Here is a 26223-nt window from a genome sequence, read left to right as displayed (position 1 = left end):
CAGCTAACTCATTCCTGGTTGCCAGCGTTTCGCCCTCGTGTGCTAGGCTGGGCTCATCAGTTGGTACCTAGCACACCTACCAAGACGCTGGCTAGTGCATACCGTGGAGGCCACTGCGTAGGCTAATTGTAGCCACCGGCAGTGCCAATGCACTATGAGACACTTTGTCCCATTATCAAAAATTGATGCCTGCCTGGCCATCAGATGATATAGATGTTGATTCCCATAGGGACATATTGGTATTATAAATTTACTCATTCGGAACAAATATTTCAGATTCCCTATGGGAATCAACATCTATATCATCTGATGGCCAGGCAGGCATCAATTTTTGATAATGGGACAAAGTGTCTCATAGTGCATTGGCACTGCCGGTGGCTACAACTAGCCTACGCAGTGGCCTCCACGGTATGCACTAGCCAGCGTCTTGGTAGGTGTGCTAGGTACCAACTGATGAGCCCAGCCTAGCACACGAGGGCGAAACGCTGGCAACCAGGAATGAGTTAGCTAAAAAAAAAAAAAAAAAAAAAAAAAATTTATAATGTCCAATAACGGACCATTTATATTGGTATTATAAATTTACTCATTCGGAACAAATATTTCAGATTCCCTATGGGAATCAACATCTATATCATCTGATGGCCAGGCAGGCATCAATTTTTGATAATGGGACAAAGTGTCTCATAGTGCATTGGCACTGCCGGTGGCTACAATTAGCCTACGCAGTGGCCTCCACGGTATGCACTAGCCAGCGTCTTGGTAGGTGTGCTAGGTACCAACTGATGAGCCCAGCCTAGCACACGAGGGCGAAACGCTGGCAACCAGGAATGAGTTAGCTGAAAATTTATAATGTCCAATAACGGACCATTTATATTGGTATTACATATAAACATAGCTATTGCATCACAAATTTTCGCTATTACCACTTAGTATGAGTACGATCATATTTTTCCTAGCCTTGAAAATGATGTTTGTCATCCCTTGTGAAAGAAATGTGATTTCCAACTCGGGTAAGAGCCGTCACCACAGTTGCGTGATTACAGTAAAAAGCCTTGAAATCTTGAATTTCACAGAGTAAGATACACCTTTGTGAGCAAGTCATTAGCATCAGGAATGTTCAGTTTTGCATGCCTGTTAGTAGCAAGATTGCTGAATAACACAGAGAAATTTATTTTGTGTTGAGTGGTACAGTGAAGTGTAGCAAATATTTGTTGCATGATACGGTACTGGTATCCTATATCTGGATTAGGAACATAATCGTGTGAAATTGACTAGCGTGGTGCATATTTGTCTTGTGATAGCCTAGTTGTGGATATGGAAAAATTTGTGAAATTCCATACTAATGAAGGCAAAATTAAAATCTGTCAGAAAGTGGAGTGGCATTCACATTTTAAACGCACAGAGGTCACAAAAGTTAAACTCGCACCTGCAAGTTTCGACTCGGGGATCACTTCAGTTGGTCGAAGCTTATTCAAAATGGCGGCCAAAGTCATTCCTCCCGGTCGCACATGGTTGAGTGTAACATCAAATTCATTTTCTAAGAGTGTGACCAGAAAATAATGTTTAATAACCCACTGCTCCAAAATAAAAGGCTTCTACTAACATTTGTTTTAGAAAGTGCGTGCTCTGCAGTAATACTCTGATATTTTTATTGCCCCCCGTGCACATGTTTTCACATTTGTTGTTTGGTGTTTTTCACACCTTTCAGTGCACTTGTTATAAGCCCCAACAGAAAAAGTTTCCATATTTGTTCTCTCCTGTTTTCCTCCCTTTTTAATACTTTCCTCTCATCTTTAGAAATGGTAGATATAGTTTTCACTGTACTTGTGGGTACACAACATACAATGTCTTCATGTCGGAAAAAATTGTATCTAGTGTTTCCATATCCCTGTTGGATAGTTTTTATTCATATATTCAGTAGTATGTTTTCTCGTTTAATACATTATTTGTTTGTCCTCTGCAGAAAGGTCTTAACGAGGTTATACTGTATATAGACGTCAACTCCTGGCTCTTTAGCACGTGCTCAATGATAAAATTGACATGGGAATATATAACTTCCCTTGATATTGTTCTCTTGCGTGGTGCATCCATTATTCACTAGGCAGTGAACTACAATTTGGTAAAACTACTTACCTAATACTGATTAAAGCACAATGAGTTGTCTCCAGAGGTACTCTAGATTGTACACGTCTTCGGAGAGATTGTATATTTCTATCTAGAACACTTAAATTGCTCAAGGAAGTCAGAGCGCTGTACAGACAAAGCCTAGCTACATCATATAGCAGTCCACATTCGCCTTAACCCACACTTCCCACTTCCAAGACTGAAGATCTGTTGAAGCCTCCCCTCATGAAAAAGCTGATAAATGGATCTAGAAGAACTGGGATTGTTGAGGGTAGAGCCTGAAGATAGAAAGAAACACAGCACACGCCTTACTATTTGAAGTTGACACAGTATGTGGGAAGAAAATGAAACTGAAGTACAGGAACAAATTAATGTAAAATGTACTGGGTCAGGTTATAGAAGAGAAAAGAGTGTAAGTGTAGGGAAGATTAACACTGTTGTGATGACAAGTTGTAGTAAGAGACGAGAAAGTAAGGAAGGGGGAAGATAACGCTAAAGGGAAAACCAATGGAAGTTGTCACCATTGGGTAATCACAGAAGCTGGGAAGATTATTGGGGAGATTGGAAACAAAGTACAACAAGCAGATGGCTTCTACCAGAGTGTGATACTATGCACCCAAGAAGTTCTGTATTCAACATATTATGTACGCGAAATTAGCATATGTAACAAGTACGTGGATAAGGTGACCAGATGAAAATAGATTAAAAAAGTGGACACAAAAATCCTCCACTGAGAGTCTGAATTTAAACATATTCTAATTTTCACATGTATAAACAAAACGTATCCATTTCCGTATTATACAAGAAATTCTTACAAAATTTAAACAATGAAACTAATCTACACACCTTGCTGGTACTTTTCTGAAGATTCAGTTGCCTTCAGGACATTTGGCGTGTATAATATATAGGGGCCGTATTTTTTGGTAATAGTGATAAGCACGAAATTTTTCATATCTTCTTTCTAGCCTTTATATGATCTTGTAGGTACCGTAACGTATTTTTGCGAAACGAACTCGCGAAATATCGCGAAATCTGTTTATTACGCGAATCGCGCAAATGATCACGAAATATACCCCACTTGGTAAGAAAAATGCGAAATCGTATCAGTAAAGATCTTCAGTAAACGTTTAAATGCTCTTGAGAAATTGACTATAGTAGTTTCCTTCTCAGTTGATTGATAGCGCTGTATATTCTCTACACAAATGCACACAAAGCGATGAGCCCTGTGTATCGGAAGTACGTGTATTCAGTTCCGCGATCTCTAAGGCAATCATTAAAAATCGATATCTGTTATCGATTACAGCAAATGGCGTTGTGGTCGTAGCAAGATCGGTTGTAGATACAGCAGTGCGCATTATTTATTCTCTTTGCGCATTATACTCTTTTGCATTGAAAGTTCGCCACTTATGAACCTTTATCAGCAAATGTCCAGCATTTAAGTACAAAAATGCTGAAAATTAACGTCACAACAGTTTTTCCGAGGGCTGAGGAATACAACAGTGAGGCGTTCCATGTATTTGATGCTGCAAGAAAGATTCTAATGTGTAAGTACTGTAATGTTCGCATTACGTGAAAACGAAGAGATGCGTGTGATAAATACTGTAGAGAATCAGAAATACACAAAAAGAAGAAGAATGAAGCAAATGAACATTATTTTAAGCGGCAAATAACAATCGGCGATACTTTACACATCGCAAAGGAGTTGAAAAGTGATAGAGAGCAATTTGTAATAGACACAACAAAAGCATTCATGCAAGCAAGCATTTCTATAGAAAAATTGGATAATCCTGGCATGAGGACATGGATGAATATAAAAGGGAAGATAAATAATACCGACTTTATTATTAAATATGACGATATTAGTAGGCCTATTCTAAGTAAATCGCACCGAGCTCGATAGCTGCAGTGGAGGCAGTATCCAGTAATCGGGAGATAGTGGGTTCGAGCCCCACTATCGACAGCCCTGAAGATGGTTTTCCGTAGTTTCCCATTTTCACACCAGGCAAATGCTGGGGTTTTAAGGCCACGGCCGCTTCCTTCCAACTTCACTAACAAAGTCTTCTTTCTTCTCTTCTATTAGACGTGCTTTCACCGTCTGAGTTACTCATCCCCGGCCGGGCAGCACCAGCATATCCATGAATATCTTCCGTTTAGGTCGGATAATCAAGACTCTACTGTATATTGAATAGTCACCAACAAGACAAGTTACACAAGTATACATATATACAATTATGTACAGCTATGAGATTGAAATTCTTCTCTTCTTATTAGGAACTTCCTATCCTACATACATTCAAGCTACTTGAGAAGTCCTTGGTTCCCTACTTTCCTTCAGAGGTATTTCTAGTCAATACTTATCTTCCGAGATGAGCGAGCTTACTCGCAAGGCTCCATCTCATCACACATTTCAACCACCAAGAGAATGCAGTTGTAACGACTCTTTCTCGTCAGCAACCCGTCGTTTAAAATGACATACTCTTTGTATTTAATGTCCCTAAGTCTGTAGGCCTGGAATTGTCCTTACATTGGAATCAGTTCCTACGTTAATTTACTTCTTCTGTGGTTTCCTCTACCCCTCTCTGCAGTCGGTAAGTTCAAGCTCCCGTGCTCGAGTCTGCGAACTTAAAGTTCAACCTCTACTACCATGGGCTCTCCCTTGAACTTTTCCCGTAAAGTCTTTTAAAATAATCTGTGGTCTCCTCCTTGGACCATCGTCCGATTAACTGGTGCGAACAACTGGAGTTATTTTGCACTCCTTTGACTAATTCCTCCGAGATTGTCGGTATACCGCGGCTGTGTGATTGTGATGATCAACTCCCTGCTTAATTACTTTGCAGTTGTCTGATCACTAGCTATTGCCCGCGTAGCTTCCCTTTTCTGATTTTTCAGACTTTGACCCAATTAAGTGCTACACCAATCCTTTAACTTCCTAGCCTCACTTTACGCGATTTCCCAGCAAACTGCCTGTTGGCAGACTCCTGACGGTCGCCTCCTGACTACCGCTCGCTGACTGCCTGGTCCTCACTCCAATCCCTCACTCACTTCACTCATTCACTGTCTCACATCCTCTTCCCCCTTCCTTAAGTCACCTCTTGTTTTTCTCAAACATACGGTTCGGCATCGACTTTGCCCTACTTGTGATTCTGCGTTGGTTTTTTCCTATTGGTCGGTGTCTTCCCTTTCCCAATAAGATTGCTGTCATCAGTTCTTTCTAGAAGCTTGGGGAACATCTAATTTTCCATAACCTACGTGCGTCCCTCGAGTTCTCATCTACTGCCCTTTGCAAATGTACATACTATGATAAGAATGGTACAAACATCCTGTGTGTGTTCTAATATTTCGTCATGCCCTGGCTAGTTTCAAGCTTTTCAAGAACTGCATTGTCTTCTGGTTTCTCATATATGTATTAAACTTAGTATCAGATATTTTATTACACTGAATACTGAACGCTTTCATTCCTTGATTAGGTATTTCACTATGACGTTGTTATGGATCTTGGAATTGAGTTTTCACTTTTCTTAAATTTATGACTCCTACTTTACATTACTTGTCGTACTGAGAGGTTGCGGTTCGACCCTTGTTCGAACCGTTCGCCCTTGGTGCGCGGGTGGTGGGGTGCGCCATGTCAGCGATACGACAGGTAAATAGATATTGTCACAATACAAGTCCTGCATAGAATAATGACATTTCTATATATTGATACCCTATTGATGATGCTGTCGTGTAATGAAGAATACTTGTAAAACAGATTACCCCAAAATAAAGCAGATTCACTAAAAAATGGAGGACATTTCCTTTTTTTAATAATCCACTCAGACACCAGAAAATGGTTATAAAAGGAGGACACGTCCTCACAAAAGGGAACATCTGGTCACCCTGTACTTGGAGAGCAACAAAATGAGATGGGAGAGAGTAAAGAAGTAAGTATAAATAACATCGATACGGTCATGAAATGGACAACTTGTAATATGGGAGAGAGTGGCGTAACATTAGGACCTGCAATGCAGGCAGGCCTGGGGCTTAAGAGGCCTGCAGACTTTCCCCAGAAAAGGGTAAATAAACTTTACCCAAGTGACATTCTGCATGGGAAGAGAGGTGACATTGCAATGTGTTTACAGAATGAGCGTATACGGTGCGTATGTAGAGTAATTAATATTGGCTGGTTTCATCTCTGCGAATTATTGCTATTATGTCGAGTCTAAGACAGCTGTCTCTCGTAACACAAATGGCACGCTCTCTCACAAATAAATATCTGTGCCAAGTTGATATTAAAGAAACAGTGAAAATTTGTACCAAAAATTTTAGACCTAATTATTCCTGTTGCTGATTTTTTTACAAAACAGAAACTTGAATTTATAAAGTACTACCTACCTACAAAATTTTATGACTCAAGACACACTCTGTGAACTCGGCCTCCTCAGCAATCAATGCCAATCATGGATATAGTAATTGAAATCAATGCCTTTCCATCCCAGGATGTACTGTTTCTTTAGAATCAAATTTTAGTACAATAAAGTGTTTAAATGTAAAGACGAAATATATTTGTATGTGTTGTATTGCAAACCATACAAAATATTTCAAAATTTGCTGGCAAGATGTAGTGTTTACAGTGCACTATGTCTTCTGGTATGGGCTAGAATAAAATTGTTACTTTCATTGACCTGTCTCAGCCTTATACTTGGCTTTGACAGTATGAAAGTGGCTGAGGTATGAGTGACGCTAGTAATGCCATTCCTTATGTAGCCAGTCCCTGCTATGAATGGTGTGAAAATGTCACTCATAGGGTCGGTTGGTGCATGCATTTCGGTGGGCTTGGCAGACTGATGTGCAATGGCAACTTCTGACTCAGTGATGAAAGCAACGGGAAACTACCTCACTCCCTATTTCCCTAGTACGCCTCTTCAGTGTCACCTAGGCCATCTATGACAGCTAATGGTGAACCTGTTGAGGATCCAACCAGCCTTCGGGCTGAATACCGAACATACATACACATAGTAAGTCCTTTGTACAGTAAAACCTCATTAATTCAAAATCGTTGGGACGCAGAAATCAGGCTTCGAATTATGTGATTTTCAATTAACCGCCAGCTGGTAATTCAGAAATGCCAACCTCTGCCATGTCACAAAATATCCTAAGACCCATTACCCTGTACTTAATTCACAGTTTAAACCTTCCGAATGCCATGGAAAAAAGCTACTATATTTGCTTGCATATAACTCTCACTTTTTGACAAAAAATAAGAAATTTTCAGCGCGTGATATATGCAGGGATTTGTATGCAAAACATCGTATTACCGAAGAAAATGTAAAATTTGCATTAGGCTATTGAAACAAGACAACTGGCTTACTTGCCCTATTCATTGTCACTGCCTTCAGTCTCCGAGCTATTCTCGCATGCATCATTCTGGTCTCTATCTCATACTGCATCATCCTGACTTCCGTCCTACGCATTTGCGATGCCCATCTTCAAGAAACTCCTCACAATAACGTCTGTCGACACCATAACCCATGCCTGCATAACCCCGTCACACATTAGTTCAACTGACAGCCTCTTTATTTTGCCTGCTGGTGTCAGCTCATGCTCCCCTCCTGCCATCCATTTGGCTTACTATTTACGGATATTGTCCTTAAGGGCTTGTGAGTCCACCAGGAATTACGAGGTCAGTTTTCATTTTCCGAAGACATTTCTTCACTGAGCTCAGCAGTCGCTTAAGTGCGGCCAGTATCCAGCAATCGGGAGATAGTGGGTTCAAGCCCCACTGTCGGCAGCCCTGAAGATGGTTTTCCGTGGTTTCCCATTTTCACACCAGGCAAATGCTGGGGCTGTACCTTAATTAAGGCCACGGCTGCTTCCTTCCACTTTCTAGGCCTTTCCTATCCCATCGTCGCCTTAAGACCTATTGGTGTCGGTGCGACATAAAGCAAAGAAAAAAAGACATTTCTTCATGTCTTCCACCAAGTTGTGATATTTGGGACATTACTGCATGTTTTCAATTATTGAACTATATATTTAATTGATAAGATGAATATATTTAATCACTGATAGGTCATTTTTAAATTAATATATATATATATAGGGTTTTTATCATCCATTTCAATCATCATTTCATTTCTTTGTATTGTGGCTATAACGTATTCTGAACGAACAAATTTTTGGGTAAAGTATTTCAACATCATTCATATTTATAACTTGCAGTAAATTTTCCAATAGCTGTTGTGAGGTGACCAGAGTCAGCAGGCTAATTTCAGCCCATTTCCAGGAAAAATACGTCATCTAGGTTACAAGAGACCTCACCCTCTCTACCTCATGAAGAGACAGTTGATTCATTATAAACGCCCACTTTTCGAACTTGGCTACCTGACGCTTTATTTCAGCGGGAAAGTTCAGCCTATGTGAATGAATGTAATGAAGCAACGTGATGGATTCGCAGCAACACATAGGTGAAGGGATGAGACCTCAAATCTTACTGGACCATGTCATATGGCTGATGGAAGGAGACTTTTGAACCGATATACTCCGAAGACAAGAGCTGGGTAGGGCATTCCGATTCTGATTCTCACTCTTGGAAGACACTCTTACTACGATTCTACGTCTGCACATCGGAGAAGATTTTAACTTAGTTCACTTCGCATCTGAGTATATAGTACTCAAAAGTTACTCTCATTGGGACTTGTTATCTCATTGACGAGAGGTAGTCAACGGCAGACCAGTTTTGGCTAGTATAGGGAAGGAGAGCTTTTATTATGAATTTAGCTAAGCTACTGTTCCATAATACGGAAGAATACAAGTCTATTCTCTCCATAAACATAACCCATGGTGGTTTTGCATTTTAAATTAGGACTCATTACGACTTTATGTAACACAGTAGGAAGTGTTAAAGACAGGAAATGTAGAAGTAGGGCTGGAATCCAACAACAGATGAGGCAGCCAGTATGAGATATCCACACATCAGCTTCAAGACAACAGTCTACATATGGTGAGCTTATGGCATAAGTTACTGCAAGTCTTCGCGCAACAGTTCATTTTCTTACAGTTAATTTCATTCAATTTTTCTTTTGCTTCCATAAGTTCAGATTTCGTTAATACGCCGCCACGTCACGTTTTTCATCCTAATAAATAGCTGTTTTAATTTGTATTTCATGAAATTATTATTAATGATCCTTAAATTCCAAGTTAGTGTACTTAATGAATTTGTGTCCCGTCACCCCACCCCTGGGAGTTTTTTGAGTCTCATTACGTATTATTATTATTATTATTATTATTATTATTATTATTATTATTATTATTATTATTATTATTATTAATTATCAACTTTCGTTTCCAAGCCATAAGCTTGATGGCTGGCGCCCAGGGGATATTGTTTATGGAGAAACAATGAGATATCATTTATTTATTTTAATATTAAAGTGACCCACCACGTTATAATTTTGTCAAACATCTTTGGGCAGAGTGGGTACGTCACAAAGTGTCCGCGGAAACTGTACCACATTAGCATTGCTGGGCGGCGAAGCAGTGCCCCTGGACATGCTCTCCACACCGTACGGACCCAGTCCTGGACAAGAGCTGTATCCATCCTTTCTCTTGAATCCATACATGAATGCCTTTGGGAAACTTCGCTTTAGGCACTGTTTTTCATATGAAAATAACGTATGTCTGCAGTTATTGCTAGCATGACAGTGCAGCGCTGTTTTTCACACCCAGTTGTACGTACACTAGTTTCTAGTTTCTTCCTTTTGTTGATGGTGGTGTTGCATGGCATGTCGAAGTTTTATTACATGTTATAAATCTCATTTTTGGTCCATCAATACGGTTGACTCCGCCCCTTTGTCAGCCTCATCACAGTTGACTCCACCCATCCTCTCCTCCCTTCCACACTCCCCTATTCCTTACACTCCGAGTTCACTGCCGCCTCTGCAGCACAGTTACAACACGAGACTCAGAGCCAACAGAAGGGGAGCAACCAACACAACAGTAGATAACAAATAACAACTTTCAACTAACATGTGAGTCCTCATCTGTTCCAATTATGTAATCCGAATTCTCTCCTTACGTTTAACTTCTTAATTCATCTTTTCCTTCTCTTACAGAAAACATTATTTCAGTATCTACTGACATTTCCTGACAAGGTTTCAGCCAACCTATTGGTGCTAAGGGCCACTTCTTCAATTTTTCAACTGATGCTTCTGTCTCACTTTATGCTCACGAATTTCATCAGTGGCCTTGGACATATTGTATTTATGACAACCATGTTTATGCTTGTGTTCACACCCTCATGTCGTTGGCTTTATATTATTTCCACTTTGGTATTCCACTAACATTTTAAATGAACTGTTTTAATTAGAATTTTAATGGAAGAAGTTTTAGTCTCCGACCAGATTATAGTTTAATCATTAACAGTGTTTCCATTAGCATCTTTATATATTGTATCATTTTTCACATTTTTATGTCCCAAATTTTAATAACTGGCTAAACTTTTAGCTTCCACATTTAATATTAGTTGTTGTCTTGATGATTGTTTTTAGGCTGAAGATGCCCTTAATTGAGGGCAAAACATGTCCCATTTAACCGATAGTCTGTTTATGTAACCACTATAAGTGAAAAAAAAATTACTGAATAGGTGGATTAAATTAAAACACCTTTATTGTTGTTGAAATGTCGAAGTTTATCGAGATTTGATCTGCATTGCCAATTTGAGATAAGTGTAATTGTTTTTCTTCCACATTGCTATTAAAATCTATGATTTTGCCGCTGAAATCGCTTGGCATTCTCTGGCAGAGAGATGTTTGCCTTCGCCAACATGATCCCTTTCGTGTCATGAATCTATGGATCCAACCCCAGCTCACTTTCAGACCCAAACTGCTAATTCCTCCCTTAATCGCTAGTTCATGCTACTAAAGACATCATTTTGCAACTCTGTAACCTAATGAAGCAACTCATCTTTCAGGTCAGGAAACTTGCCAGTTTTCGGCCCTCTGAATTCCTTATGTGGTCGGTTCGTGGTTTCTAGCGCAGCTTTGTGTTTACGCCAGTAGCTAACATTAAACTCAGTCACACTGAATTCTTGACCGGCAGCTCTGTTACTATGTTCTTCAGCGTATTTCATCACTTTGAGTTTAAACCCAGCCGTATAACTTGCATGTTTCTCCATAACTTAGAGATCAACCTACACAAGAAAACTTAACTGAGAACAATGAAACGTGAAGATAGAATACAGGTACGCCGGGCTGAGTGGCTCAGATGGTTAAGGCGCTGGCCTTCTAACCTCAACTTGCAGGTTCGATCCTCGCTCAGTCCGGTGGTATTTGAAGGTGCTCAAATACGACAGCCTCGTCTCGGTAGATTTACTGGCACATAAAAGAACTCCTGCAGGACTAAATTCCGGCACCTCAGCGTCTCCGAAAACCATGAAAGTAGTTAGTGGGCGTAAAGCAAATAACATTATTATTATTATTATTATTATTATTATTATTATTATTATTATTATTATTATTATTATTATTATTATTATTATTATTATTATACTGGTACTTGTCAACAACACAACAGGTGGATGATAACTAATACTGTGATCACTTGACTGCCTGGACAGGGAAACACACTCAGTTCACGTGATCAGCTCTGCCTGACAGGTAGCGACACTTCTAACCACCTTTGTTCACTAGATTAAAATACATGATCATTTCCTTGTCACTATCCGCAAACAGTACATTTTCATACTGCAACATTTTAATGCAGACATCAGACTTTTTACATCATATTTGAATCACTTGCAAACTGGTGTAGCTGGCAATGGAGACCAAAATCTGCAGTGCTTCAGGGGGAACTGTGATGTGAACTACTTCTAATGCAGGCACTAACGCATCTAAATTTTCGATAATTCCATCATGGCTATTGTTATAGACATTATGGGCAAAGTCTTCCAAAGAAAATTCACCAAGTTTCGCAGACCTCATCTTCAACACACCTAACAATTTGAGCTTTCTTCCAGATTCAATAATTTGTTCCACAGAAACATTATAAGTGTAACCGCTCAGTCTTCTGTAGGCACTTCCCTGTAAACTGTCTGCAGTTTGGCAGTAAGCACATAAGACCAGTGGTACTTACTGAAAATATATTTACACATTTCTACCATATGGTGAGAGAGAGAGAGAGTGTGTTTTTTTTTTCTTCACTTGTCAATTTTCCTTCTGTTTGTGACTTGCCACATGTCTGTGTATGTTTTTAAACATGTAAGGAATGAAAGTTTTGTATCATCAGGCTCAGTAATTATTTGACTAGAATCTTCATTTTTTATATATTTACCTTTCATGGGATTACAGACTGACCACCACTTTTGAATTAATTTTAGAAGCTGGATTTTGCCATCAGAAACATCCACACCTTGATTTTTAGGCTACTCCAAACCAGCAACATTCTTAGGATTGAAGATTTTTACTGGTAATGATACATTCTGCATCTATTGGTGTTGGATACACACCCTTCCTAGATAAATTTGTCAACAATCTCATCTCTGAATGAAACAACTCTTTAAGGTCTGAAAATTTGGCCTCAGTAGTTGTAAATTTACAGACTGACTCTCTACCAACGTCAACATTGACCACTTCACTTAAGGCGACAAATTTATGGCTGAAATTGAAAGGATTGAGTTTCTTCTTCCTTGTCACGAAGTTATTTCACCGAATCAAATAATTTATCACTGTAAAAATGCTTTGTTTACCAATTGTAATTTTCCATTTAAATCCCATTTTCTCCCATAATATTCTGCCAAATGTAACAAAATTTGTATGGTATGTGTGTCACAGCTATATTAAAAAACCTGTATGTGGAATTTTTTATTGCAAAATTTTTTCAAGTAGTAGGGATTTTTAAGTGGAAATGAAAACCTACAACCTGTTTTCCAGTCATTGACCGGGTCAGGGATGGAATGAATGAAGCAGATATAGGCTATTAGTATGATGGGGTCGCCACTCCCAAAGTGATTTATTAATGACTGATAGATGCTATGAAATGAGAATGGAAGAGTGTTGCTGGAATGAAAGATGACAGGGAAAACCGGAGTACCCGGAGAAATACCTGTCCCGCCTCCGCTTTGTCCAGCACAAATCTCACATGGAGTGACCGGAATTTGAACCACAGTATCCAGCGGTGAGAGGCCGATGCGCTGCCGTCTGAGCCACGGAGGCTCCTTGGGATTTTTAAGTAAAAGCGTAAAAATTACACAACCTTTAATACGATGTATCTCCATGTATAAATTATGTACAGAAAACCGATACTAGTGCTTTTAAAAGAAGTATTATCTACCTAATTACAAATTTACATTAACATGTTAATTAAATTTCATGAAAAAAATGAATTAAAAATTTCAAAAACAAAAATTTATTTTGGAAAAGCTATTACTTGTATATGAAAGAAATGTTTGATATCTCTACTTTTATTTAGGTGACATTCCCACAAAGTTTCGTGAAAATCCATGCATTAGGTAAAAATATATTTTTATCTCCGGAGTGTCACCTTAAAACAGCAAATGTCTTATCAATGTTTGATGGGTATAATAAGAGAATGTCACAGCCCATATCAGTAGTTCTGGTGAGTATCTTATTTAATTAGTTATAGAGAGCTCTAACAGTTCCAGGACAAATTTTATGTTACTAGTTGTCTCTGCATTAAACTCACTCTAACTCAAGTGCATTTTTTCAAAACGTTCATCGAAAGAGAAAGTTTATCAGTGAGACCAATATTATCATTAAAATAACTTGTCAGATGACTTACCAAATTGTCAAACTTCATCCATCCGTCACATTTCAGGTCTTCACAACCATCAGATTCCAATAGAAACCTAAAATGCTCTCTAGGCAAACACACATTTTTGTGGAAATACTTCAACTGAAAATGAACTTGAAAACCTTAAAACTCACTGAAACGGATGGAACATAGTAACTGACTGACTCATCACCCACCCTCTCAAACAACACGTACCGGTAACCTTCCTTCACTATTACAGTGAATGGTTTAATGCATTTCTTCTGAATTTCACAGATGAATGAGGTAAAATCTGTAATTTTGTCAGTTTCACACCACTTACTGAAATAACCTCTAAATACTAAGAACATCACTAACACATTAAAAATAACTAGATAACCAATGAAAGATCAATAAAAGGACACTGGAACACTATTTAACACACACACATATTCGTTGGATAATTAAATCGCCAATTCCAGTAGCAAGATAACCTCAATGAACCACACACGTGCTTGTCGTAAACCAAACTGAATGTAAACATGGCCCACACACCGGCTACACATGGGCCAGTGTGGTGGCCATTTTGTCACACATCGATATGTGCATTCAGGACTGATAATATTGTAGTTGATCTTGCTTCATCCTTGTATGATTTCCCGCCATGGCACTTCTCTGCCACAAAGTAATCTAAGACCCATTAATGCATGCAATCATCTTGATCATAGTTTAAACCTTTCAAATGCCATGGAAAAACTATTTCCAAAATGTATTCAACAAGGTGTATTTACATCATTCAAATAAATCACTGGCAAACATAACCTCATGCAACGAAAGAGGGAGAAAAACATGATTCAAAGACGAGGACACATTATGCCGGTTCCCCTGTGCAGATGCTTTATTTTTGGGGTTACTGTTGTACTGTTTGCCTTTTTAGATGCCTTGTACTTGCACGGAAAGTACCTGTCGCCCTTAAAACATCGTGGCCTATCAAACTTTCCTAAGACAAGGGGAGGAAGTCTCGCTTCTGTTTGCATTGCAACACAGTACAGTGACGCGCACCCTTGCATGATTTCCCGGCTGGCACTTCTCTCCTTTAAACCCCTAAGTCCGTTTGGGCTCAGCATTTTTTTTAAAAATGCAATGCATTTTCATAGGCATTGACAATATTGTTCGGTGCGTACAAATTTATTATATCAGCCACGCTTTTTCGCCAGTTGTATCACACTGTACACACACCGAAGTGAGTGAAGGTGTGGAAAGCTACCTCTGCACATTCCGTGGGCTCATTTTATCATGATGCAGAGAAATTTTTAACTTAAATTACTCTGTAAAATACTATCTTTTTTTTTAATCTAAAGGCAGTTTTGAATTAAAAGTCTGAATTTATTTTTGGGGTTACTGTACTGTTTGAATTTTTAGACGCCTTGTACTTGCACAGAAAGTACCCGTCGCCATTAAAACATCGTGGCATATCGACCTTTCCTAAGACGAGTGGAGGAAGTCTCGGACATTGTTCTTCAAATTACGAATTATTCATATTTTGAATTAAACAATTTAAATATCATACAAAACCGTACCTCATGTTTCTGGGAATGAGAGCTTCTTCGAAAGAGGCAGGATTTTTAATTAACCAGTTTCGAATTGAGGTCCTACTGTACATATTAAATGAATATAGATTGCAAAGTATCTGCTGTAGTTAAACTTACATGTATTCATTATATTCATCATATTCATCATATTCATTATGCCTCTGATGATATTTCAGTTCAGGTGGATAAGATGAAATTCTTCAGTGGTATCATAGGGAAGGCAAGAAAGGATTGAATCAGATGTGAAAAGATTAGAAAGAGGATTGAAGTTACAAAGCTACAGGACAGGATAGAAGCAAACAAATTGAAATGGTATGTACACATAATGCAAGTGAGAGAAGATGTGAGTTCCAAAGAAAGTATTGACTAAGAAATCATCAGGAAAGAGGCTATAAGGGAGGCCTTAAAAGAGGTGGATTGATACAATGGAAGAGAATATAGGGAAGAAAGAAGGATACAAGAAATATTAGAAGCAGAAAAAAAAGTAGTAGAGACAGGAGATAATGGAAGTTCTTGATTCGACCTAGAAGAAAAATGGAAATGGGAACTGAAGAAGAAGAAGAGGGAGGGAGCCGCCTATCTCTTTGAAGACAGTCTTGTATGAAGATATGGAGATTGTCCTTGTCCTTTTGTGTTTTATCGGTCCTTGTCTCCTTTTTTATTGCTCCCTCTTCTGATGCTGAACCTTCATTGTGTTTATCCTATTAGGCTGTGTGTTCCGATTTAAAGTTTCTATCTTTCTGTATATGACTTACCAAATGGATTGTTATTTTGGTTTTGGTGTGTGATAGTTGAATGACATCATCCCTAGCTTCTCACAAAATTGGCTATGATTCAAATTCCACTTAAAACTAGAGGTCCTATGATTAGGATTGCAATATCAACTCTCATATAAAGCTTTAAGTTTGCTTGTTTTATTTTGTTTGTTTTTGTTTCATAATGACAGTTCTTATACTGTACTGTAGATCAGTTGATATCATCCTGAATTCTTCCAGCCTGTGAACAGGATTTTCCAGAAACTCGGTAACAACAAGCATCATCATCAGCATCAGTTTTTCTGAGATTTTACTGTACAGTATAAATAAGATTTCAAAATTGTTGTTTTTCTGTTTCATTTTTATAGGTCAGCATTAATGAATGCTGGTTATCGAGTGTCACTCTCTCATGCAAATCGGTCATCTATCAAAACCGACGCTCCTCCCAATGTCGTTTGGGACATAATGAGGGTCTGGGAACTTGAGCATCCAGTTAAGAGAGATCGCTTGTCAGATGCAGGGCGTACAATACTATCGAAGGAGCCTGTTACTAAGGTATCCTTCAATATCCATCCTGAAGCTAATCCTGAATCAAGACAGAGAGGACTGGTTCGTTTTCAGGAAAATCCAAAGCCCTTTTGGGGTCCAGGCACACGTGCAAAGACTAAGTGAGTATTTCTTTTAATCTCTTTCATATTAATTTTTTAATGAACCTTGTGAATTAAAGTGTATTGGGGCTTGCTGTTACCATATATGTATTTGCCATGGCCCATGTGTGTAATAGGAGCATTGTTGATTTCTGTAATAAAGGTCAAGAAGTATTAATGTTGTAAAGATTGCACATAGTATGACACACAATATATTTTCAAGAGATGATAAAACTTGGTTTAGGGACTTGATAGCTGAGTGACATGCAAGGGCACTGCATATAGGAATTTTTAAATGAAAAGTACCCCTGTGGTTGAGATCAACGTAGTGCTGTAGATTCCAGAAGCTAACTCAAGATTGACAGTTATGTAAAATTGCTAGCTTTGTTTACCTCATTGGCATATACTAACTGCTCCCAGCCAATTGATACCATACTGGACACGATTTATATCCACCACTCTGTCCTATGAAGTTGATCAGATTTGAACATGTGTTGTATTGCATTTCTTCTACCAAAAGATTTTACCATGTTTTGTTAAGTAATTCATGTACTTTTTCTGACAAAATTATACTTCAGAGATTTCTAACACATGAAAAAGCCATGCAGTTAGGGTCGCACAGCTGTGAGCTTGCATCCGGGAGATAGTGGGTTTCGAACCCCACTGTTGACAGCCCTGAAGATGGTTTTCCGTGGTTTTCCATTTTCACACCAGGCAAATGCTGGGGCTGTACCTTAATGAAGGCCACAGTCGCTTCCCTCCCACTCCTAGGCCTTTCCTGTCCCATCGTCGCCATAAGACCTATCCGTGTCAGTGCGACATAAAGCAAATAGCAAAAACAAAACAAATAACCACATGAAAAATTTATTAAAAACAAAAATTAGAAACTAACATACATAACATCAATTAGTCACCATCACATCAGTCCTTTAGAGCTGTCACCCAGGTGGCACGTTCCCTTACCTAGTCTGTTCTTTAATTATTTCAATCCCTAATCCCTCTTCTACTAAGCAAGTGGCCGCGCAGGTATCAGCTTGCATTCGGGAGATAGTGGGTTCGAACCCCACTGTCGGCAGCCCTGAAGATTGTTTTCCTCATTTCCCATTTTCACGCCTGGCAAATGCTGGAGCTGTACCTTGATTAATGCCACGGTCGCTTCCTTCCCGCTCCCAGCCCTTCCCTATCCCATCATCGCCATGAGACCTATCTTGTGTCGGTGCATTGTAAAACAAGTTGTAAAAAAAAATTCCTCTTCCTGTAAACAAACATTTGCCCCAATTTGTCCTTTTGAATTCCAATTTTATCTTCATTTTATGATCTTTCCTACTCAAGTTTATTCATCTACTGATGTCATTCCAAGCCATCTCACCACTGACAGCTCGAAACATTTTGTTTATTATTATTGTAGATAAATGAGGTAATTGTATTGATTAGTTGGATTACCTCATTCATCTGCAATGATTATATTGTCATCAATACGGAACATGAAAATTATAAACTTTGACATTCCTCTTAGTCTCGCAGCTTGTCTCCTGACTTCCAAGTCTTCCCAGCCCAAAGTTTGCAACATTTTCATTACACTACTTTTGTCAGAAAATCGTGCTGCTTCCCTTTGGATCTTTTGTTGTTCCCATATCCAGTAATTCTGGTGAATTTCCCATACGTTAGAGAACCATACTCTAATTGGGATCTGCCAGGCTGATTGGCTCGGATGGTAGAGGTGCTGGCCTACTGACCCGAGCATGGTAGCAGATAACTATTATTATTATTATTATTATTATTATTATTATTATTATTATTATTACTACTTGAACTACAAATCTCAGAATATATGAGTTGACTAATTAAGGTTTACTCGACCATGTGCCAACAGTGGTGTATTTGACTCTGTAGAGCAGCAGTTATCTCCAAGAATGCAAATACTGTTATCTATCTTGCCAGTAAAATACCAAATATTCTCTTGAACTCGCTTTCTTAACAAGATTTACAAGGCCATTGTATTATTTATGTTAAATCATGATCACCTACGTGTTAGGTGCAGTGGGTCTTAAAGTGCTCTACGAAATACCCTGTCCAGTACCTAGTCGTAGGTCTGTCTGTTAGTTCATCAGTTCAAAGGCTGGTTGGATCCTCAAATGTTACCATCGAAGGTTATGCAGTTACCGTGTAGCAAAACTATAAAAACTGATGGCAGCGCCAAAAATAAGTATAGTAGACAGGACGAGGAGTGGGGTAGTTTTACATTGCTTTACTCTGTGGGTCAGAAAGTGCTATTGCAGCACAACCAGCCCTATGAATAACACCTTTCAAAACACACACAGCAGTCATCCTCCAATCTCCTTACTCAGCACCACCCATACCTCAGTAGCTGCCATACTGTCACAGCCATGAATGAGAGAGACAGGTGATATAGATGTTGAATCCCATAGGGAATCCAACTGATGAGCCCAACTTAGCACACTAGGGCGAAACGCTAGCAACCAAGAATAAATTAGCTGGCAAATTTATAATGTCCTGTATGAGAGAGACAGCACACAGCATTTGAATGAAATCGCGACTAGATTCATTTTGTTAGTTGTAAACTGAAATATGTTATATAATGCCGGTAATTTAGAAATTAAAAAATTTCAGAAATATTTATATGGAAAAGTATTTATTAATACACACAGTAATAGTGTTTTAGATTTGTCTGAGTTATATACATTATCATATGTAACCCTTGTTGTCATATGTGGTATTGATGTACAGTAAAACCTCGTTAAGACGTTTCTGCAGGGGACAACAAAAGTGAACAGGTTAAGCGAGAAAACGTACTACTGAATATACGAATAAAAACTATCCAACAGGGATATGGAAACGCTAGATACAATTTTTTCCTACACTAAGGCATTTTACGTCGTGTATCCGCGGGTACAGTGCAAACTATATCTACCATTTCTCACGATGAGAGGAAAGCATTAAAAGGTGTGAAAAACACGAGAGAACAAATATAAAAACCTTTTCTGCTGGGGCCTATAAAATAACAAGTGCACTGAATGGTATGAAAAACACCAGACAACAAGTATGAAAACATATGCACAGGGACCAATAAAAATATCCAAGTATTATTCCAGATCACACTCCTAAAACAAAAGTTAGTAAAAAACCTTTCATTTCAGAGCAGTGGGTTATAAAACATTATTTTCTGGTCTCGCTCTTAGACAATGAATTGGAAGTTTCATTCGGCTATGTGCGACTGCGACAGAACAGAATGACTTTGGCCGCCATTTTGAAAAACTTTGACTAAGTCAGATAGTATGCTTACAGTATTGTGATTTTTTATTCCACCTTTTCAATACAATTGGTTTTATGTTGTTAGATCATAATGCTACAACATTATTTTATAGGGACATGTTTCGCTTGAATTTCAAGCAGCCTCAGCGTATATAATCATCTCAAGGTTAAGACCTGTCATATTTGATTTGTTTTGACAAATTTGTGCTTAATTTAATTCTAAAATTAAGCAATAAAATATATAAACATAGGAATTTATGAACACATTAATAGTTTAACAATATGAATGACTTTACTAAAATTGGAATAACCGTTAATTCTAAAGATATTGACGTCCAAAACACAGTCTCTTCAAATGTTGAAAATTTGGCTAAAATTTCCTCTTATCTTGAGAAATGGTAGATGTAGTTTGCACTGTACCCGCGGATACATTTTGTTAGTTTTAAACTGATATGTTGTACAATTCCAGTAATTTAGAAATAATTTTTTTTTTTTTATTGGTCCCTGTGCATATGTTTTCATACTTGTTGTTTGGTGTTTTTCACACCATTCATTGCACTTGTTGTTTTATAAGCCCCAGCAGAAAAGGTTTTCATATTTGTTCTCTCATGTTTTTCACACCTTTTAATACTTTCCTCTCATCTTGAGAAATGGTAGATATAGTTTGTACTGTACCCGCGGATACACGACATAAAATGCCTTCATGTCGGAAAAACTTGTATCTAGTGTTTCCATATCCCCTACCCGCCCTTCACAACAGCTTTTCCATACGTATAACACGAAGAGTAGAACCACAACAGATAATGGTCACCGTAATGTAACAAAGTCCACAAGGTTTTGTAGTAGCAGTCAAAGGGGTAAGTGAATACATACCATCAGATCACTGTAAAAGCACAATAACACACAACATTATTCACGTAAATTTCCTTTGTTACAGACACACCATCATTCAAATATTATGAAAGAAACAAATCGACTCCTCAAGATTTTGGATTGGCGTCCCTTTTGACTAAAACCCTCATAAATACAAACTACTACCAACGGAAAATCTGATCATAAAAACAAGACTAGTTCGATGCAACTAATTAATTCAACATTTTACTGTTCAAAACTATTAAATTACAGTAGCAAGCCTCAAAATTAAAACTTGAAGCTGAATTCCAGCGTATCCAAAATTTTAATCTTCAGACACCAGTAAGTTTTAACTATAATTACGACTCAAATTTTAACATAGAAGTCAAATTACAATTATTTTTAATAAACTAGAACTTTGAGAAAACAATTTTAGCCAAATTTTCAACATTTGAAGATACTGTGTTTTGGACGTCAATATCTTTAGAATTAATGGTTATTCCAATTTTAGTATAGTCATTCATATTGTTAAACTATTAATGTGTTCATAAATTCCTATGTTTATATATTTTATTACTTAATTTTAGAAGTATAATTAAGCACAAATTTGTCAAAGCAAATCAAATATGACAGGTCTTAACCTTGAGACGATTATATAGGCTGAGGCTGCTTGAAATTCAAGCGAAACATGTCCCTATAAAATAATGTTGTAGCATTATGATCTAACAACATAAAACCAATTGTATTGAAAAGGTGGAATAAAAAATCACAATATTGTAAGCATATTATAGCAAATTCAATACAGGTCTAATCATGAGATTAGTTACATGTAATAAGTCAAATAGATCGAGACGAAACTTGAAGGTACGAGTTCAACGTTCGTGACCTCTGCACGCTTTTAAAGATGCGGATGCCAGTCCGCTTTCTGAAAGATCTTAATATTGTCTTCATTAGAAAGAAATTTCACTTCTTCCGTATCCATACCCAGGCTAATCACCATACAAATATGCACCACACTAGTCAATTTCACACAATTATGTTCCTAAGCCAGATATAGGCTACAGTGTCACACGAAAAAGCTTCACTCTACCACTTAACACAAAATAAATTTCTAACTTCTGAATGGAATGAAAATACAAGCACAAATATACTCACTGTGTTGTTTAGCAATCTTGCTGCTAACTGATAAGAAAAATTTAACATTCCTGAGGCCAACAGCTTGCTCCCCGAACGTGCAACTTATCCTGTGAAGTTCAGGAATTTAAGGCCTTTTTCCGTAATCACGCAACTGTTGTGACGGATCTTACCCAAGTTGGAAATCATGTTTGTTTCACAAGGGATGACAAAATTTTCAGGGTTAGGAGAAATGTGATTGTACAAAGCGGTGATAGTGAAAATTCGTGACGCGATAAGTGAGGTATTTTTATATAGATTTAATGTTATGAGAATTAGGACATTGAATTTACGACATGCTAAGCGGGAAAACGTGTTAATGAGGAACACATTAACGAGGTTTCACTATATACGATCCATATTGTTAACCTGATTTTTGGTATGATATACCATATTTTCTCGTGTAAATAACACACTTTTTTGACGAAAAATACAGGCGAAAACTTTGGATGCGTAAATTATTCAAGGAATTCAGATATTTAAAAAATGATGTACAATTCATTTACATTTAAAAGATACATCAAATATAATACACACACAATTGTTTCAACTCATGTGCGGTTATCGTCATTTGGTGTAAAATTCCAGCATGAGATTTTTTCTGAAAAGTGAAATAGGGTACATCAGGTGAGTTGGACATGTTGGTTTGAAGTACCGACACTGAAAATATTCTTCCCGTTACGAGCTGACAATACAACCTGAAGTGAAATAAAAATGAACTAATAAAAGTACAATTCATATACAGTAAGTACATAATAATGACATACCGGCAAAAAAGAAAACTGTCCAGCACGAGAAGGGCCTGGCATCGAAGGAGGGACCCTGCTAAATTTCCCCAAATCGTTCATATCCAATCTTGTATGAATGACATGCCCATCCACCCTTTATCTTGGATACGAATGTGGATCCCTCGCGGAAATTTTACTTTAGGCATTGTTTCTCGTTTTAGAACAACGTAAGTTGGAAGGTTTCTGCCATCACCTGTTACAGCAAGCATTGCAGTACATCATTTTCGTTGTTTTTCACTTCCGTACGATGACACTCGATGTCCCTTTCTTATCAACTGTTCAGCTTTGTGGCATATGGAAACGATTGGCGTCTGCTCTGACCTGTGGTTTGGTAGAGCAAATATCCCTTCACTTTACACCTCTCAATCAAAAAGCTATGAAAATCAATTACATTTTGGCTGAAATAATTTGGGGTTTTTTTTGGTATAATGTTCTTCATTGAAGAGAAAGTCCATTTCTCTTCATAAAATTAATCATCCAGCCTTGGTTAACTTTCAAATCCGAGACACTGATTCCATATGCAGCAGCTGCTTCTCGTCCTTTAAAGTACAGCATTTCACGAGGAATAGCATATTCAACATTGCATAACGAAATAATATATTTAAGCAAATCCTCCTCTACTTCCAGAAACTTGCCACTGTTTGGTCCGCAAAATGCTTTTGGAGACTTGTTGGTCGCTTGAAGTGCACTGCTCTGTTACCGCGGTAGTGTACGTTGCATTCGGACACTGAATACTTGCGGACCGCTGCCTTCTTCCAGTATGTTTCAGCATTAATTGATCACCGCGTGTTTATATGATGCAGTATTACCCAAATACTTGCTCCCTGTAGACTAAAAAACAATTTTGAGATCACAGCAAACACATTTTTCATACCCGAAACACTTGTAAAATATGTTTGTACTAGACTGGATTAGAGTGTCACTAGTCACTTCAGCGCTGATTCTCTCACTGAACTAGTACAGTGGTTCATACCGGCTAATAACAGCACATTGTCCAGTATTGGAGTGCCCGGTTTTGCAATAGGAAGGCTGCCTTAGTAGTTGACATCTTTACTTCAAAACTCATCCAGAGCTGCGTGATGGATGTTCGAAGAAGTTGGTGCGTCAAATACGTGAACATTTATTTTTCTCAGCTTTGGACTCAAAAATATTGGGATGCGTAAATTATGCAAGGGTGTTAATTATGCGAGAAAATATGGTAACAATAATTCTTCACACCAGAATTACTAAAATTCATTGCAATTGTAATTCTAAAACCAACTAATTCATATTGGGAAAACAAGTTACCTTCTCTGCTTACCTTCTCATCTTTCTTACTAGATATCTAAATTTTGCAGATCACCAGTCACAGCCACTTGAAGCTCTTAACAATTGAATCTGCAAGAGCTGTATTTCATGTGCTCACGATCCATAAACACATCAATGTTGTGCTTTGTTGCAATTTTGAAAGCTGAAAATCATTCTGATTTATTTTTTCTTGCTGGTTTAGCTTGTGGAACTTGCCACATTATTAAAATAAAATACAGTTATTTTCTTTCAAGTTCAGTAGATGCAAGTTTTCGGTTATTCCCAGTTGCTGAAATTCGCTTGCTGCATTGGCTTTTCTGAACATACGAAAATAATTGGCCCTGTGGCCTCTTCTTCATTTGCTATAATATTTTGCCCTTGTTCAATTGTTATTGTGTCAAACTCTCCTGTAAAACAAATTAACTGCATGAATAATTTTTGTTTGTGGACTTTCATGACATTTTTTTTTGCAGTTTTGACCACGAGAATACGATGGAGAAGAGCAAGAAAAACCAGGGAAAAAGAAGCCGATCTGATTCAAGAAGTCCAGGATCTGCTGGCAGTAAAAAAGTGCTCTCAGATGCATGTGTAACAGAAGAGACCTAATAAACATAATGTTTTTTATAAATATATCATTTTAATCATCCTCAAGTCATCAAAAATCTTCCCTGAATCCATATATATTTATGTTTATGTTCCTCCAACAAGAATGTATTTTAAAATGCTGTTTTAACATGGCAACACCGCTGCCACTCACCCGTCAGCTGGCAGATAGATAGATAATGCCTTTATTTGTGGCAAAGTTAGGACCCGAGGCCCTCTCTTACACTTAGGCACTAGAACAGTATACATCTACACTGCTGTGCAAAACTTAAGGACGAGATAGGTAAAGCAACATAACATATCAACTACTTGGTGGAAATGAATGAAAGTGCGTCAACATGTTGTCAGAGGTCTCCCACACATGCATAGAAACTTGGTGTGAGGTCAGCTCAACTATAGCGCCAAATTGATCTAACCCCACAAAACGAGGCAGTTGAAGGAACGGGACAAGACAATGTGAGTCAATCAGCAAGCTGTTACGGTGCACTGTGGTGGTGGTGGTATTCATTACACCATGGCCCAGACACAACATATGGATGACTTTACACAGGGAAGAATCATCAGGAAACTGGAAGAAGGACAAAGTGTGGTGAGTGTAGCCCAGGAGTTTGGTATTGCTCACAGCATTGTTTCATGTGCATGGAGAGCATTCTGAAGTACAGGCACTGCTGCTCGAAGGAGAGGAGAGGGGTCAACTACAGCAGCAGATGACCGCTACATTGTGCAGCAGGCTAGAAGAGAGTCACGTCAAAAAGCAGGTGCAGTTGCAACCACATTTAACAGGACTCCACAGTGGCACGGCGACTGTATGGGGGTGGTCTTGCTTGCCCGATGACCATTATGTCGTGTTTCATTGACACGTGCACATTGGTGGCACCGTTTGCGATCGTGATCTGGACCAGCGAGGAGTGGGGTCGTGTGCTCTTCGCAGATGAGAGCAGATTCAGTCTGAGTAGTGATTCTAGACATACCCTCATCTGGCGAGAGGTGGAAATACGTAATGCATCCAGGAACATTGTCGAACATGAACAGTTTGGTGGTCCAAGTGTTATGATGTGGGGCGGCATAATGTTGCATTGGCATACCGACCTCCAAATCTTTGAACAGGGTACACTCACTGGTGAGCATTATTGTGACAATGTATGCCTTTCCCATGTGTGTCTTTTCGGCACATTCGGTCCTGACTTCATTTTTGTGGATGATAATGCACGACCGCATCGAACAGCACAGGTGGAGGAGCTCTTGGAACGAGAGGATATTCGGCGAATGGACTGGCCTGCCTGTTCCGCTGACTTAAATCCCATCAAACACATGTGGGACATGTTGAGCAGACATATTGCAGCACATCCAAATGCACCAATGACCATCCAGCAGTTTTCAACCGCGCTGG

At 38.4% G+C, this 26223-nt stretch overlaps 1 protein-coding gene across 2 annotated transcripts in view; it reads left to right on the top strand.

Annotated features, from left to right (window-relative positions):
* Positions 1 to 24842, top strand: part of LOC136876300 (tRNA (guanine(26)-N(2))-dimethyltransferase) — a 96239-nt gene extending 71397 nt beyond the window's left edge. For both annotated transcript variants that reach the window (XM_067150132.2, XM_067150133.2), the window contains 2 exons: positions 16579 to 16878; positions 24704 to 24842. In XM_067150132.2, coding sequence (XP_067006233.2) covers positions 16579 to 16878; positions 24704 to 24836 — 433 coding nt within the window. In that variant the 3' untranslated portion in view covers positions 24837 to 24842. The remainder of the gene's footprint in view (positions 1 to 16578; positions 16879 to 24703) is intronic.
* The last annotated feature ends 1381 nt before the right edge of the window (positions 24843 to 26223 follow it).

This window comes from Anabrus simplex, chromosome 6, assembly GCF_040414725.1.
Source record: "Anabrus simplex isolate iqAnaSimp1 chromosome 6, ASM4041472v1, whole genome shotgun sequence".
Lineage (NCBI taxonomy): Eukaryota > Metazoa > Arthropoda > Insecta > Orthoptera > Tettigoniidae > Anabrus > Anabrus simplex.
This window is presented reverse-complemented; position numbering and strand designations above follow the sequence as displayed.